General features: G+C 39.6%; 1 protein-coding gene across 4 annotated transcripts in view; it reads left to right on the plus strand.

Annotated features, from left to right (window-relative positions):
* The window catches only part of pcsk5b (proprotein convertase subtilisin/kexin type 5b), a 97,610-nt gene that overhangs the window by 68,001 nt on the left and 13,195 nt on the right, over window positions 1-16,414 (plus strand). For 2 of the 4 annotated variants that reach the window (XM_015972702.3, XM_054731488.2), the window contains exons 17-22: window positions 195-279; window positions 2,284-2,387; window positions 2,483-2,621; window positions 3,607-3,722; window positions 11,861-11,963; window positions 12,921-13,057. In XM_015972702.3, coding sequence (XP_015828188.3) covers window positions 195-279; window positions 2,284-2,387; window positions 2,483-2,621; window positions 3,607-3,722; window positions 11,861-11,963; window positions 12,921-13,057 — 684 coding nt within the window. Of the gene's footprint in view, window positions 1-194; window positions 280-2,283; window positions 2,388-2,482; window positions 2,622-3,606; window positions 3,723-5,508; window positions 7,421-11,860; window positions 11,964-12,920; window positions 13,058-16,414 lie in introns of those variants that run through there. The other 2 variants (XM_015972704.3, XM_015972703.3) reach the window with 2 other exon arrangements.

Here is a 16,414-nt window from a genome sequence, read left to right on the forward strand (position 1 = left end):
TAAATGGTAAAAATAACCAAAAGTGTTTCGAGCAAAATCAAGCGTTCAGTGCAGTCTGAACCCCGAAATGAACAGATGTTTCTATCTCCTTTATTATTTCTGCTCATTTCAGTTGCTGCTATCTTTGTGCCATTCCCCCCCATTTTAACCAGACCTCTGGCTCTCCTCTGACATGCTCCCATTTTGTCTTTCAGATCTGCACATGTGCAGAAGATGTCTAGAAAACTGCAAAAAGTGCACAAGTTCTAGCATCTGCACGGAGTGTAAACCTGGGATGAGGTAAGCTGAGTCTAGAGAAACCAAGTCTTTCATTGTATAATCCCTTGTGTTTAACATTCATGTTAATCTAACATTTCCTGAATTAGCAAGGAAGGAAATGAAATCTTTCTTTACCGCTTTTTAACTCATTCACTTCCAGCCCTTATCTGAACAGAAGCCCCTGACTGCCAGCGCTTTTGAGCATTTTTACAGTTTTTTTTGAAGAGCCACAGAATATTGTGCTGCATGACCTTGTAAACACCAAAACTACCAAAAGGAAGAGTTGACTCACTTATTTAATCAGGAAGAAACAGAGTGTTTCTTGCTTTTTCCATTCTTTCACAATCCGCTGTACAAGTGTGAGCTGCAGAAGCTTTTCTGGTTTGCACCTCGCTTTAGGCATAGCGACGCCCCAAAACAGTCTCTTATTCATGGATTGTCTACTTTATGATCATGTGACATATATGGGTTAAAGTCAACTTTAGAGGCATGATGCTTACACTCAGTGTGTGCAAGCGCGTCCCCAAGCACGCCCAGTTAATGATGGCTTTAGTTGTTGATGGCAGTGAATCGGATAACAAGTTTTGCTCTAGGTTTCTCGCTTTTTGTTAAAACAACCTACATTTCATTAAATTTAGGGACAAATTAGGTGATGCATGCAAAATGACATGAAACCATCTGACCCAGGAGCTCTGTTGGAGAAAGCCTTTAGCATTAAAAAACAAAACAACAACAACAACAACAAAAAAAAATATATATATATATAATTAACAACCGTTCATGTTCGCTCATATTCTCTGGTACTTCCTGTCTTTTATTCATGCCTGACCCTGACGCGCTCCGCTGCTGCAGACCTCAACACCCATGCTCCTGTGATTTCTGCTCACTGGCGTGGCTGCGCAGTGCACAGTCCGCTGTTTTTGCGGTCGGTAGATCCCTTTGATCTGCTTAGTTCCAAAGTAACTCATAGGATGAAAAAGGAGAAAGCCAGGCAGCAATGTTTCTGGAGGGTTGAGAGGAGATGCAGGAAGATTAGAGACTGACAGGAAAATAGTCGAGTAAAAAAAAAAAAAAAAACAAGAAAACAAAATGAAGTGCTTAAAAATAAAATAAAGAAACAACTTTTAGTTACTTTACAGGGAGTCTCTGCTTCTAATTTAGATCAGTGTATTACAGTGAGTTTCTGGTTTGGGTTCACAGAATGAAACTGTGAAAGCAGAACATCCCAACTGTTTTCCACTTGGGAGCCTGACTGAGCAATCTTATATTCACCCCATCACCCAGATGTATACAAATATATGTAAACTTGTCATGTGGAGACTCTGGAGAAGTATTTTTTTTATTTTAGGCCTAAGTTATTATTTCTTCTCTAAATTATTTATGAATCTTGAGGTTTTATCTGTCTTTTAGTTTGCCGACTGTTACACTTGACCTCTGAGGATGTGTTGTTTTAAAGTGATGGAATTTCCAAAGGGTCATGAAGGCAGCACTTGAGGAGCATTTAAAGCATATTGCAGTTTTGAACCCAACTTTGAAGCATTCATCGGAGCCAGAGGTAGAGGTGGAGGCCATAATTTCTTCAGAACGCCTTGGAGATCACACATTCTGCGCGCACACGCTCAGTGTCCCACCCTCCATTTACTCCTGCATTTGAGCTCTGTTAGAAGCCAGGGAGGAAGAGAGGACCAGATCATTTCTGGGAAATTTTGGATAAGGCAAACCAGCTGTTTTTCAGCTCAGCGCAGCAAACTCACCAAACTGTTCTCCCTTAACTTCACAAAAAAGCTACTTTCTAACCTCCGAGCCTGCTCCCTAACAAACCTCTATCCCCTACGTTTGGTACAACAGATGTTCTGGACATCCTGACATTTTTCTCGCATGTCAGTTAAATTAAAGCACCAAAAGCCATCTTATAATATCAAACATCCAGGGAATTAAAAAAATAGTTCTGCAGGATTTTATTTCTGTTTTGTTTTAATCGTGTACTCCCGCTTTCAGTACTTGTTTTTTAATTTTGACTTTCAGTCTTCAAGGAGACAAGTGTCAAATGACCTGCGACCCAGGAACCTACTACAACGGCCACAGAAGGACTTGTGAGCCCTGTCATCGAGCTTGTGCCACCTGCGCAGGTTAGAAGTTGCAAATGAAAGAAAAAAAGCATCTTCATGAACTTATTTTGTTGATGATTTAAATACATTCATGTGTGTTTTAATGTGCTTTGCAGGCACAGGTGTAGAAGCATGCACCAAGTGTGCAGAGGGCTACTTACTTGAGGACTGGCGGTGTGTTTCATCGTGCAGCCATGGCACCTACCTGCTAGAGCAACCCTTAGACAATGGGCAGGTGCAGAGGTCCTGTAAGAAGTAAGTCCACATGCTTGGAAACGCTTGCATAACACAATCAAAAGTAGAAAAAATATAGTCCATAGAAATTAAGAAGGGAGTCTTTTTTTTTTGCCAGATAAAGTTGAGTTCCTGCTTTTTTGTATTGCTCTGCCTTGATTAACTTAAAAGGCTCCCTTGATATGCATCCAATGGCAAAGTTATTTAAATATTTATACGTATCCAAAAAAGCATGTAATGTTATCCAAGTCTATCATAACTTTTAGAAGTAGGTTCCTCCCTCCAGCCAGAAATTCGAAGTCTTCTTTTAGACTGAATCGCTTTCTATGAAGGTTTTTGTTGTGAAGCAGGGAGCTTACTGGAGACGGAGCTACAAACGTCTGCAAAATTCCCTCTTTCTGTGCAACGTGCATGGATAAGCTTATATGGAAGTCTGACCTACATGTCAGTTTGAAAATAAGATTAATAGAAGAGGTAATAGTAAATGATTAGCTTGCATATTAAAGAGAACTTTGCAATCCTTTTTATTTCAAATTGAAATGTATTAATCAGAACAGCTTTTGTAATAAATTAAAAATGTCAGATGAATCTGTTTCCTCTTGCTTTTGTAAATGTAATTTGTATGACGATGAAAGTGGAGGAAAAAGAAATAAGCAAACATTTTTAGTTTCAGGTTTTTAACGAGCTGAATACCTTTTTCCACTTTCAAACTCCTCCAGTCTGTTTTTTATCCCTTCTTGTTCCTGTTATTTCACTCTCCCACCTTAAATAATTTATTGCTCACTTGACCCTTTATTTCTCTCAAATCTTGCATTCCCAGTCAGCTTCTCTTTGTATCCAAAACGGAGTGCAAACCACTTATACACTGTTTGGAAACTAAGAGAATTTACATTTCTCCATGTCAAATGTGTAAATGCAAATAATTATATGGATTGCTTTAATGGTTATGTGGATAAACTCAGTATTATCATGTAGGATTTTTGTGTAATTGTGTGTCCTCTGACAGGTGTGACAATAGCTGCTTTGAGTGTCTGGGTCCAGGGGAACGAAACTGCAGCAGCTGCAACAGTGGTTACAATCTAGAGGCAGGAGCCTGCATGGTTAGCACCATCTGCAAAGATGGTGAGTTGTCAGCTTTCATATTTATTACATGATCTTCATCCATGTGAATTCTGCACTTACTGAAATAGTGTGCTTTAAAAAGTTGGATTATTTAAAAAAACAGTTTTTTAAAAATGAAGTTAACTGCTAACATAGACAATCAGATGAATAAATATTGAAATGCAATTCTAAAACAATGCAATAGTTTTCCTTGTGGCCTTTTTAAAGGTGTGGAACACTCGTTTAATCAATACATTGGCGGTGGTCTCTAGTAGGAATGAATGCCTTGTAAGTCGTACTCCGGGGGTAAAAAGCTCCTGTGCACCTGTTTCAGGAACTAGAATTGAGCCACATCAGAGTAGAGCTTCAGGTGGCAGGATTTGGAGTCTTATTTCCTGATAGTTGGACATCTCTCTTCTGATTGGCTAACAGCAATGTGACTGTACCACTGACTTGCAATGTTGATCTTTTATCCCCACAAATAACATGAGCCTGGAGGAATTCTTTGGTGTGGTGGAGTTGCTAATGCTAACAGTTAGCTTCAACTAAATGAGAGGTTTTCTGCAGTTTCTTGAACGCTAAACCAAAAGCAGCCTTCCCCATCATGAGCCTAGATGGCTGTGTCCATGAATGTTAAGTGACAGTGTGACATAGATCTGCCAGGTTTTTCAAATCCTAGTTTCATCCTTTTTTCTACCAAGGTAATGCAGGAGATAGGTGTAGGAGACTATTTTCATGTTCATTCTGCAAGAAAATCTCGGAGCGACCGATTATAATCAGAAACAATCATTACAATGTGTTTTTTAGTGAACCACACCTTTAAAAAAAAGCTTGGCTTTGCACTAACACCTTGATCTAAACAGCAGCTTTAGTGCACATGTGTGTTTTTACAGCTTGCTTTAGTTTTGGTTTTATGTGTAACTTATTAACAGTGCAGGACTAATACTAGTTTGAAATCTCTTTGAAGAAGACACCACAAGAGTCTGTTTTATTCTATCATCTTTGTCTCAGTTTGTTTCATTTGCAAGAAAGCCAAAAGTCTTCTTTAGCTGAACATTTTCTGCTTTTTGTGCTGCTCCCCCAGACTGTGCATGTTGGGTTCTCAAATCTTTACTCTTGAATGTTTTACTAACTGGATGACCTCATATTCTGGTTTTGATGCTTTGCCTGTGTCAGCTTTAGCCAGATCTTTCTAGATGGTACGAAAACATGGCCGTGTGATGAGATGAAGCCCTGAGGAGAAAAACCGCCTTTACGGCGCGACCTTTCTGTTGATGATGATTTTGCATAAAGTGCACCCTCAGTCTGTTTCCTGTCTTCCTAAATCAAAAGGTCTCCTTATGGAGATGGTTTGATTGGCAGCTCAGAAATAAAGCATGTTATTAAAAATGCAATTTGTAATAGAAAGAACAGGCTCACAGACTGCTGGTCCACCTTTTGCTTAAAAAAAATAACTCAAATTTGTGAATTTTAAAGTAAAAAAAATCTTTTAATTTACTAATTGTGTGACATTTTTTTCTTCTCTCTTTCTCTTTCTTTTTCTCCCAAATCTGTTTTCTTTTTGTCCTGACCTGGATCCAATCACTCCGCTGGACTACAATCACATTCCACCTCGATGAACATCACCTATGATTGGATCAAAAAACACTTCCTGTTTCCTGAACCTCCTCCTGACCAATCACATGGCTCTCCCTTTTTTTTTACTCCATATTTTTGCACCGTGTGTGTGTGTGTGTGTGTGTGTGTGTGCTCTCCCTCCTTCCCTTCTACCCCTTCCTTGTATCTTTTCTTCCTGGTCTGTGGAAAGCAAATGAAGAATCTTGGGCGGAGGGCAGTTTCTGCGTGCTCGTTAAAAAGAACAATCTTTGCCAGAGGAGAGTGCTGCAGCAGCTGTGCTGCAGAACATGCTCGCAAAAGGGGTGACGGAGCTTCGGTCACCACTCGTAACAGGAGTGCAGGGGGCGGGGGGCACCGGGGGCACTCCCCCCTTCTCAAACCCCCACGTCCACGCATTCACAGCCGCATAATTTATAAGAAAATCTGTGCCTCTCTAAAAGGACTGCATCGGAGGTGCGATGACAGGACTACAACAAACCTACCTGTTTTCTGTACTGGGACATACGTGTGGTCAGGGTGTCAAACGACTGGGACTTACGTCAAGAAAAAAAAAGATCTAATAAAAAAAACATTCAAAAATAAAAAAAGAATAAACGTGTTGGTATTTTGTGACCAAAGCATTGATGCCAAAATAACTGAACCTTCTTTTTTTTATTTCTTGTTGTTGCCAGTGTAGAAAAGCATAGTTAAAAACAGGAACCACTCAGCCTGTGAATCTCTGAATGCGTCTGTGTGCATTTGTTATTTTTAAAAATTTTGGGCCCCTCTTTCTCATCTCTTTCCAGCATTAACGATAAACAGATGGAAAGTGACTACACAGTAGGAAAGGCCACAGTTTTCTGCCTGTAAATATACGTCAGAAAAGAAGAGGAAGAAGAAAAAAAACATAGCTCACTCAGTAATGTGAAAGTAATGCGTGTCTGGGCTCACTTTGGCTGTTTGGAAGGGAAGACAAATTCACAGTTTATTATATGCCACACACGCAGTGCACTGATGCATATATCTATATAAACCACACATGCTCTCATCTGAACATGGACATTAATCAGACGCTACTTGAAGCTACAATGCCACCGTACATCAAACCTGATGCGTGTTTCTGACCAGAATAAACTCATTCACTTCAGTCAAGCTGCCCTCTTGAATAGTGTGTGTGTGTGTGTTTATCTTTATTGGTGTGTGTTTAAGAGAATGCCATTAAATCTTGATGTAAGCCCAGACAGCATTGATGTATTCGAGAGGCGTACTACAAGAGGAGTCGATAGTCATTCTTTCCGGATCTTTCTGCGGGGTGGGGAACTCTGCAGGAAGTTCTAATGTGGTGTTAGGGATGTACCGATGCCACGTCTTCACACAGGATGAAGATTCCCGATATGATATTAAGGATTTAACACCTCAAAGCTTCACCTTTTATTATGATGGATACAAAAAATGCCCACTAAAATTAATCTGACTTGTTACAGGATTCTTTTTTTATGTTGGTTTAAGTTTTTTTTCACCGGCCGTATATAACCCTGCTTAAGGGAACCTTGTCCAGTAATATTGCTATCTGTGTCAGTGCATCCCCACATGTTACTGTTCTCAAATAAATTACCGTTTTAGACGTTTCTGCTCTTTTCCTTCCTGATATATTGACTAAACATATCAGCCGAGGTACTCCACTACATGTTCGACGTCAAACCTCAACTATTGGCACAGAAATACGTTGTCAGATGAAGCTTGCTGACAGGCAGGCACGTGCTTATTTTTTTTATCATCATTGTCAAAATTCAGATTTTTTGTATTTTGTTGATCAATTGGCTAAAATTCCAATCTCATTGGGCCAAAAAACTATTTTTTATTCTTTTTTATTTAAATTGTTGATGCCAGATCATCTCAGATGTCGGGTTTCTTCTGACTGTCCCAGAACTTTGGCTGACGACGATCTAAGATCTTCCTGCAGATGCTGGATCCTAAAATAACTGCAAATAAAGAGAAAAATAGAAAAAAGTTCTTATTTCATGATGGGTGTTTCTGCCTGCAGCTTGAGCATTTAAAGTATTAGAAAAATTGTTGTACTGTTGTGGTTCTTGATTTGTAATAAAGACTTGATGAATCCCCTGTTTTGGTTAACAAAAACTTTACTGTGGTGGTTTAAGATGACTTGTGTTTGTGAGCCTCTCTCTCTCACACACACACACACAAATTGTGTACTTTTGACATTTCTGTGAAAATGCATAAACCCAAAATCTTCATTTTGAATGACTAACTTTTTACTTATTAAAACGTTTAATCTGTTAAAATCTAGTATTAATTATTTTTGATTACCTTCTAAAACAATAGGCAACCCAGTTATAATTGTTGGGGACATTTTATCTAGATTTTCTTAAGTTTTTGCAAAACATACGGAGACTCTGTCAGTATTAGTAAAACTGACAAAACATCAGCAATTTTTATGAAGATCATTATTGTTCCCAATATGGGTTCATGACAATCGAAAATTACATTCACGAGTGGCTCTGAGTGGATGAAGGATCTTTGCTCAGATTTAGTTTTTTGGTAGCATGCGGTTTTCTCGCCTTATTGCAGCAATTCTTCCAGTTTTCCAGGTTTTGGTAATATTTCAGTAATCCCTACGTGTTCATTCCTCCATGGCATTGCTCCATTTGGAATTTAAAATTAAATACCTGGACGTATAGAAAACTGACAAAAATATTTAAAAATAGGTAGAAGTATTTGTCTAATCTTTAGATGAGTCAAATACAGGGAGTGTAGAATTATTGGACAAATTGTATTTTTAAGGAATAATTTTATTATTGAACAACAACCATGTTCTCAATGAACCCAAACAACTCAATATCAAAGCTGAATGTTTTTGGAAGTAGTTTAATTTTGGCTATTTTAGAGGGATATCTGTGTGTGAAGGTGACTATTACTGTGCATAATTATTGGGCAACTTAAATATATACCCATTTCAATTATTTTTACCAGTGAAACCAATTTAACATCTCCACATTCCCAAATATACATTTCTGACATTCAAAAACAATACAAAAACAAATCAACGACCAATATAGCCACCTTTCTTTGCAAGGACACTCAAAAGCCTGCCATCCATGGATTCTGTCAGTGTTTTGATCTGTTCACCATCAACATTGCGTGCAGCAGCAACCACAGCCTCCCAGACACTGTTCAGAGAGGTGTACTGTTTTCCCTCCTTGTAAATCTCACATTTGATGATGGACCACAGGTTCTCAATGGGGTTCAGATCAGGTGAACAAGGACGCCATGTCAGTAGTTTTTCTTCTTTTATACCCTTTCTTGCCAGCCACGCTGTGGAGTACTTGGACGCGTGTGATGGAGCATTGTCCTGCATGAAAATCATGTTTTTCTTGAAGGATGCAGACTTCTTCCTGTACCACTGCTTGAAGAAGGTGTCTTCCAGAAACTGGCAGTAGGACTGGGAGTTGAGCTGGACTCCATCCTCAACCCAAAAAGCCCCACAAGCTCAGCTTTGATGATACCAGCCCAAACCAGTACTCCACCTCCACCTTGCTGGCGTCTAAGTCGGACTGGAGCTCTCTGGGCTTTACCAATCCAGCCACGGGCCCATCCATCTGGCCCATCAAGACTCACTCTCATTTCATCAGTCCATAAAACCTTAGAAAAATCAGTCTTGAGATATTTCTTGGCCCAGTCTTGACGTTTCAGCTTGTGTGTCTTGTTCAGTGGTGGTCGTCTTTCAGCCTTTCTTACCTTGGCCATGTCTCGGAGTATTGCACACCTTGTGCTTTTGGACACTCCAGTGATGTTGCAGCTCTGAAATATGGCCAAACTGGTGGCAAGCTGCAGGCTTGACTTTTCTCAGTTCATGGGCAGTTATTTTGCTTCTTGGTTTGTCCACACGCTTCTTGCGACCCTGTTGACTATTTTGAATGAAACACTTGACTGTTTGATGATCACGCTTCAGAAGCTTTGCAATTTTAAGACTGCTGCATCCCTCTGCAAGATATCTCACCATTTTTGACTTTTCTGAGCCTGTCAAGTCCTGCTTTTGACCCATTTTGCCAAAGGAAAGGAAGTTGCCTAATAATTATGCACACCTGATATAGGGTGTTGATGTCATTAGACCACACCCCTTCTCATTACAGAGATGCACATCACCTAATATGCTTAATTGGTAGTAGGCTTTCGAGCCTATACAGCTCGGAGTAAGACAACATGCATGAAGAGGATGATGTGGACAAAATACTAATTTGCCTGATAATTCTGCACTCCCTGTATTATTATGAAGTTGTATCCATTGCTGTTTCCTAATGGTCAAAAGTTCTAGTGAAACATTTTCTGTTGCTGTCGTATTAAATCACACAGATCATTTGAGAACACCTGGAGTGTTGCTCCAAAACAAATAAAGTTAGGGTGTTTTATGAATGCAAAGACTCATTCAGCACATTTCTAAAACATAAGTCTTTTTCTCAAGATTTTCTTGTAAAATATTCACAGGGAACTAAAGTGCGGTGTGTAAATAACCCTGTAATTTATCAGAAAAATAAATAAACAAAAAGCCTTTTTAATGATTAAATTAGCAGTTTCCTGCATTAGTCTCAGATGCATCCAAGTAGCTGTTGAGGAGTCCTGCTGCACAGAGATGAATAATTCATGTCTGAACTTGGGTCAAGAAATGCACAATCGCAGATAATAAACAATAGAGATAATATTCCACAGAGCCCGGTGGGCTCAAATAACGTTATATTATTCCGCTTTTTTGGTCTGATTAGATTTGCAGAGGTCAGGATTGGGGTCATGGTATTGGGATTCATAACCAGGTGTGTAAAGCATAAGTGAGTGTCCATAACAAAAGAAAAACAGAGTGACAATCTCTCTCTTCTAATTTTTTTGTTGCTCTGTTTAGTTTGAAAGTGTTTCTGCTGTGTGGAGTTGTGCAGCCTTTCGCCCCTCCCAATGAGAACTCGTCTCTCTGTTTGTTTGCGTGCGGGAGTGAGGGGGAGACAAACCGAAAGACAGGGAGGCAATTTGTGTGTGTGAGGAAGAGTGATGGCATTTTATTCGGTGGGCCGTTTGAATGGTTTCAGCAGAATTCTGCTGAATGGGAAGCCGCTGCCTGTTGTGTTTGTGCACAAAGACACTCTTTTGTTTTTCAGAGGAACAATTGAGCTTTTCACTGAAAGCCAGAGAGCGCAGACAACCTCACCGCTGCTTTGGAGGATGCTCTCTCTCTCTCTCTCTCTCTCTCTCTCTCTCTCTCTCTCTCTCTCTCTCTCTCTCTCTCTCTCTCTCTCTCTCTCTCTCCTCTCTCTCACACACACACACACACACACACACACACACACACACACACACACACACACACACACACACACACCATCGTTATGCTTAAACCAGTCTGTCACCTTTGTCTAACACAAAAGTTGTATAGGAGGCCGTGTTTACAGCTTTTTGTGGATTTAAGCCCAGCGTGAAGCTGAACTTTGATGGTTTCATGCAAACTTCTTTTTTATACTAATCAAGCCAAAAATGAGTTCCCATTTCTAATTTAATAATTATGTAATTGCGACAGCAGCATGTAATGACGACTGCACATCTACCTGGGGTGTGATCATGTTTTCAGTTTGATGATCACTCTGCCAGGTGTTGCGGTTTCTGGCACCTAAAACTCAATTTCCTGCCTGCGTTTGGCTCTCTGGATCCCACGCACATTTTCAGCATTTTTAACAGCACAGGATGTTGACACGGAGCGGGAGGAGGAATGGTCGATGATTCCGCTGCATTTCTACTCTAATTAGCTTCACCTCCAGAGGCCTTCTGATGCTGCCATTACCTGGTCACAAATAATCCTCACCGGAGGTAAATGGCTCCAGAGTGCCTCATTTACAGTTTTAATAGTGAGGCTAAATAGGATTTTGGCACCATCTATCTCCTACTTGTCCTGTTTAAAGGCTGAAAATGGCTCCAGCTTGAGGGGAGAAAATCCACTTCATGCTAAATGTGTGTTTTTTGCATGATGGAAAGAAACCACGCAAACTTAAGAGGGACCCAACACAGAAAAGTGGAACACAAACTTTCTGCTGTGAGCAAGCAGATCGAAATACTTCAACATATATCAAATAAATTCTATTACACCAGTTAAATCAAATTATATTGCAAAAACAATCAGATATTTAACAATTTGCTTTAATTAAAATGAACCGAATCACTTCAAATTCACTGGAAAATGGCAGTTTCTTCTCATTTTGTGCTTCGTTTCTTCCTTTACAATATTCTCTTTTTTATTTTACAATGAGAGTTTCAAAGATGTTTTTAAAACCAGTCATGCACGGCATTAAAAACAGACAAAGAGAATAATATGCAGAAGGTGTCAGGAGCCAGAGGATAATGAGCTGTTCCTCAGTGTGGTGAAAACAAGAACAGCTGACTGGTGGTTAATTGGTACAACTGGGTACACGTTGTAGCCCAACTTGAGCGGGAGAAAGTGAAGTAAATAAACTCTGATCAAACTGCTGGTGCGGGAGCGTGGTGATGTTCACAGCTGCTCTCTTTTGCAGGACAGTACATGAATAAACACGGGAAGTGTCATCTTTGTGATGTTACCTGTGAGCAGTGCACAGGACCAGAGAGCGAGGACTGCATCAGCTGCCCAGAAACAAGGTGACAACCATATGAAAGGGTTTTCATTCATTCACTCACACACATGCACACACAGGATTTTAAACTCCAAACCTGCAAATGACCACACACACCTGCTCTAAGATACACACATCAGATTGATTACACCCAGATGAATCACTCTGAAACTGAAGATGGAAGTTCATAAATCAGTGACAGTCTGAAATAAAGGTGAAACTTGGCACAAAGCATCACACCAATTGCAAAGCAATGAGAGAGTCATTTAACCCTCCCGCTGTCCTAACGGGTGACCCCGCGAGGAAAGTTGACCATTGAGCAGGGTTGATGGTTTATCCCTTGGGTCCATGTGCCAGGGGTGAGGAGTGAGCACCACCTCACCCCTGGCACATGGACCTCAAGGGATAAACCATCAGTCCTGCTCAACGGTCAACTTTCCTTGCGGGGTCCCCCGTTAGGACAGCGGGAGGGTTAACAAAGTCCGAAAAACAGGTGGATGCAAAAAAAAAACTGTACCAAATCCTCAAAATGTTATTGGGATGATAACATGGATGAAGCAAAAAAGTAATGATTTTTAGGAAAGAAGTTATGAAAAAGTAATGGACCAACAGCCAAAATCTGGATCTGCGTTCAGGAGCGCATCTCTGTGGAGTCCTGGAGGTGGATGAGGACTGATGCTTACCTAAGGTGTCAAAAGTTAAAATGAGGGTCCTAAACTATTATTAAAAATGCAGATTTCCTTTTTCTTTCTAAATATGACTAAATTTGAGCCCAGAGCCTCTAAACTGTATCTGCCATGCTGTTGCATTACTGAAAGAAAGAACAAAAAAACTCCACATGAAGACAAAACTGAAACTTGACAAAATGTGGAGCGCTTTTAAATGATTACAGTAGGAATCATATTAGTGCTGCATTCCATTAAACAGTGTTGATCAATTAGATAATATCCATGTTATAAACAGCAGCTCATATTCATGATAGGTTCTATGCTGATGGACTCTGCGTTATCCGCTGCCCGACGGGTCGTTACGCTGCGGAGAGGCAGTGCCACCTCTGTCATCACACCTGTCAAGCGTGTGATGATGAAGGACCAGATAACTGCACCAGCTGTGGAACAGGTACACCCCCGTCCTCCAAGTAACATGTATATTTATCTGACTAAAAAATGGAATAGCTTTAAAGTCTCTGGAAGTTGCATCAGTCTGAGTGGATGAATTACCCTTTTTAAATTTTAAAATGCACATGCCTGGCATCTGTACTGCAGAGGTTGAATGCTGTTCCCACAAACTAATCTATCAGTAAGGGCAGCTAAAGTGTTTTTATGGATTTAAAGGAGACATATTAGGATTTTTTTTTCTTATATTGATCTGTAGTCATTACAAAACATGTGTGTGAAGTTCTTTGCACAAAACCCCTCTCACAGAGTGATCTAAGCAGTTTCAGTACCTTCCAGAATAAGTCGTTTCAGGGCTCTGTCATTTGAAGGAAACAACCTGGAGTTGGCCACGCCCACCCACCACCTACTCAGGCCGCTATTAGCTGAGAAGCTCTGAAATCCAGGAGGGGCTTGGCCTAGAGTTGCTGCTCCTCCAGCAGCAGCTTTCTCTTGCACATGAGAGGTGGCTCATTTCCCTCGTTTGTGACATCATAAATAGGTTTTTTTTAAACAGCTTGTTTTAGGCACATAAATCTTAAAGCCAGACACTGACTGCATGGATTTTTTTCACATTTGGTGTGTTTATTGAAGCAGAAGAGACCCACGTGGCAGCACAGAGAGATGCAAGATGTGAGTTTTGCATAAAATGTTCCCTTTAAACTCAGATTCTTTTGAGTCAAACATCACCAAACAGTCTTTGTCGTGAGGTTTTAATGTAACTGTTGATAGATGCATTAAATATTATTTTGCTGCTAATTTGCAGCTGAAATGACTTTGTGTAAGGGATTTTGTGCAAAGAACTTCATGAACATGTTATTCATCGGCCATTGAATTATAACTTAAGAAAAAAAACTCATCATTTTTCCTTTTCCATAAAAATTCCACTTTTACTTTCTTACATAAAAAAGAAAGAAAGAAATTCTGTGTAATATAACTAATATCTCCCAAAGTGCCGTGAACTCCCCACCCCCACCCTCCATCATGTTATTGAAAATCCCAGACATCATTCAAGGATCACAGCTGAAGAAATATTAGTCCGATGGTGGCAGGAACAAGTGTGTTTATCACACCGCCACAGACAGTATTATGGCTGTCAGAGTGAGTGTATTTACACTACGGAGATACTGTTACACACCTATGTACACATTCACTTGGGGATTCCAGACAGCCAGGAAAGAATTAACACCAGACTTTCCTCTCACTCACTCAGATACACACACATGCTCGCTTGCTTGCAGTCACGCACATACACGCACGCACGCACACCTTTAACATGCACACACACTTTCAGTTAGGTGAAACATTTGTCAGACTGTGTTTGTAAATGTGGTTCCATTTAATTGCAAGTCTGTCTAAGATGCAATGAGACATAACACTAACAGCATGAGTAGACCTTCTATCTGTCTCACACAGTTTCAGCCTTAAAACTCTGTCTTTTATCTCTCACACACACACACACACACACACACACACACACACACACACACACACACACACACACACACACACACACACACACAATGAGCTATGTAGAAAGAAGATGCTGACTTGTGATTGCAATGTAAGTCAGTAAGTAAATTTTATTTATCGAGCACTTATCACAGACAGAATCACAAAGTGCTTCACATAGATCAAAACAAAATAAAACAAAGTCGTAAAATCATAAAGATCTCAAAGCAGAAATAGATTAACATCAGAAAAAAAAGGATCACGCCAATGGTTGGATTCTCTGCACTCGTAACAGAAATATTACTAAAAGAACACAAAATATATATATTTGGTTTATCAAACATTAAGTATGTTTAAAATGACTAGTGCAAACACAAATTAAGTCAGGCAGGTATACATTTAAAGTCCAACAGTAAAAGATACAAATCACGTTGCTTTTCTTATTCTCTACCTAAAAAAATAAATAAAAAAGAAATTTACTCCTTGTATTTATTTTGTATGGATATTTTAATGCATGAGCTTGACTAGGACTTGTTTTCATCAATCAGAAAGTGTTATCTATCAAAACCTAAAATGAGCTTCCAGTTTATCCCTAGAAAAATCACTTAACTTGGGATAAATCTTGTATAAAATGTTGCATGAACAGTTTTCCTGTTATTTTTTTCATTGGAACACATGCTGAGTTCTCCTTAGATGCTCAAAATGTCACTTGTGAAAATAAAACACAAATTAAACTTCATGATTAGATACTTTCTTAAAGAAAACCAATGACTGAACAGGTCTACATGTTAATTTCTTGTATCTTTTTGAAGGTTTCTCCAGATTCAGAGAGTCAAGCTGAAAATGTGTTCAATTAAAATGCAGTTTTTTAAAGTGACAACAACAGATTTGGCTGGACTAACAGACACCTCTGGGAAAACGTTCTATAATCCTGAAATTATCTGCGTGAGCATTCGGGTGTCTCTTTTTGCTAACTTACACGTTCTGATTTTAAATCGTTTCCTTTTACATGAATGGGAATTGTTTCAAAAGCAAATAAAACAGAATGTACTCTACATTTCATCACTACTGAAGCATTTTTACAGATGTTTGAGCTTCCCCCACTAAAGCCAACAACACAACCCAAAACTATCAGAAAAATGCTGGGTTTCGAACCGTCTGTTGATAACACACTGAATGGCTGCTCCCCTTTTAAGTCCTCAGGACACGTTGTCCATGGTTTCCATTCCAATTTTGAATTTTGCAAAACGGTTTTTCCCTTTTGCCTCCGACCATTTTAAATAAGCTTTGGTCCAGAGGAGATGCTGGCGTATCTGGATCATGTTTACTTATGACTGCTTCTTTGCACGCTGCAGATTTATCTTGCGTTAGAAGACTGCACGGCAAACTGCAATGATTTCTGGAAGTATCCTTGAGTACACCATTCCCTGTTTTTATTGTGCAATGCAGTTTTGACCTCTGACCTTGAAAATGAGATAATATTTTCTGTATTATGAATTGTTTCTGATAGGTTGTTTATGTTCTATAGCAAATAAAGTATAGGATTTGTAAATCACTACATTGAGTATTGATTTACATTTTACATAGCATCCTAAACCTTTTTGAACAAGAGTTATAAAATATACTCTAAAGCACCTACAATGAAGCTCTAAACCCAATTCCTGAACGGTTTCAGTCTACGTCACACCCTCCTGCATCTAATCAAAACAACCATTCCAACACAATAGAACCTAACGACCTCAATGACTCCTCGTGGGGTAGGGAGGAGGGGCATTCATAGGTAGTTTCAGCTTGTTATGCGACAATAGGCAGCTTCAATTTATCCCATAATCCAGTCAGAATTGACAAAGCTCCTCTAATGAGAAGCGAA

Source organism: Nothobranchius furzeri, chromosome 17, assembly GCF_043380555.1.
Source record: "Nothobranchius furzeri strain GRZ-AD chromosome 17, NfurGRZ-RIMD1, whole genome shotgun sequence".
NCBI lineage: Eukaryota > Metazoa > Chordata > Actinopteri > Cyprinodontiformes > Nothobranchiidae > Nothobranchius > Nothobranchius furzeri.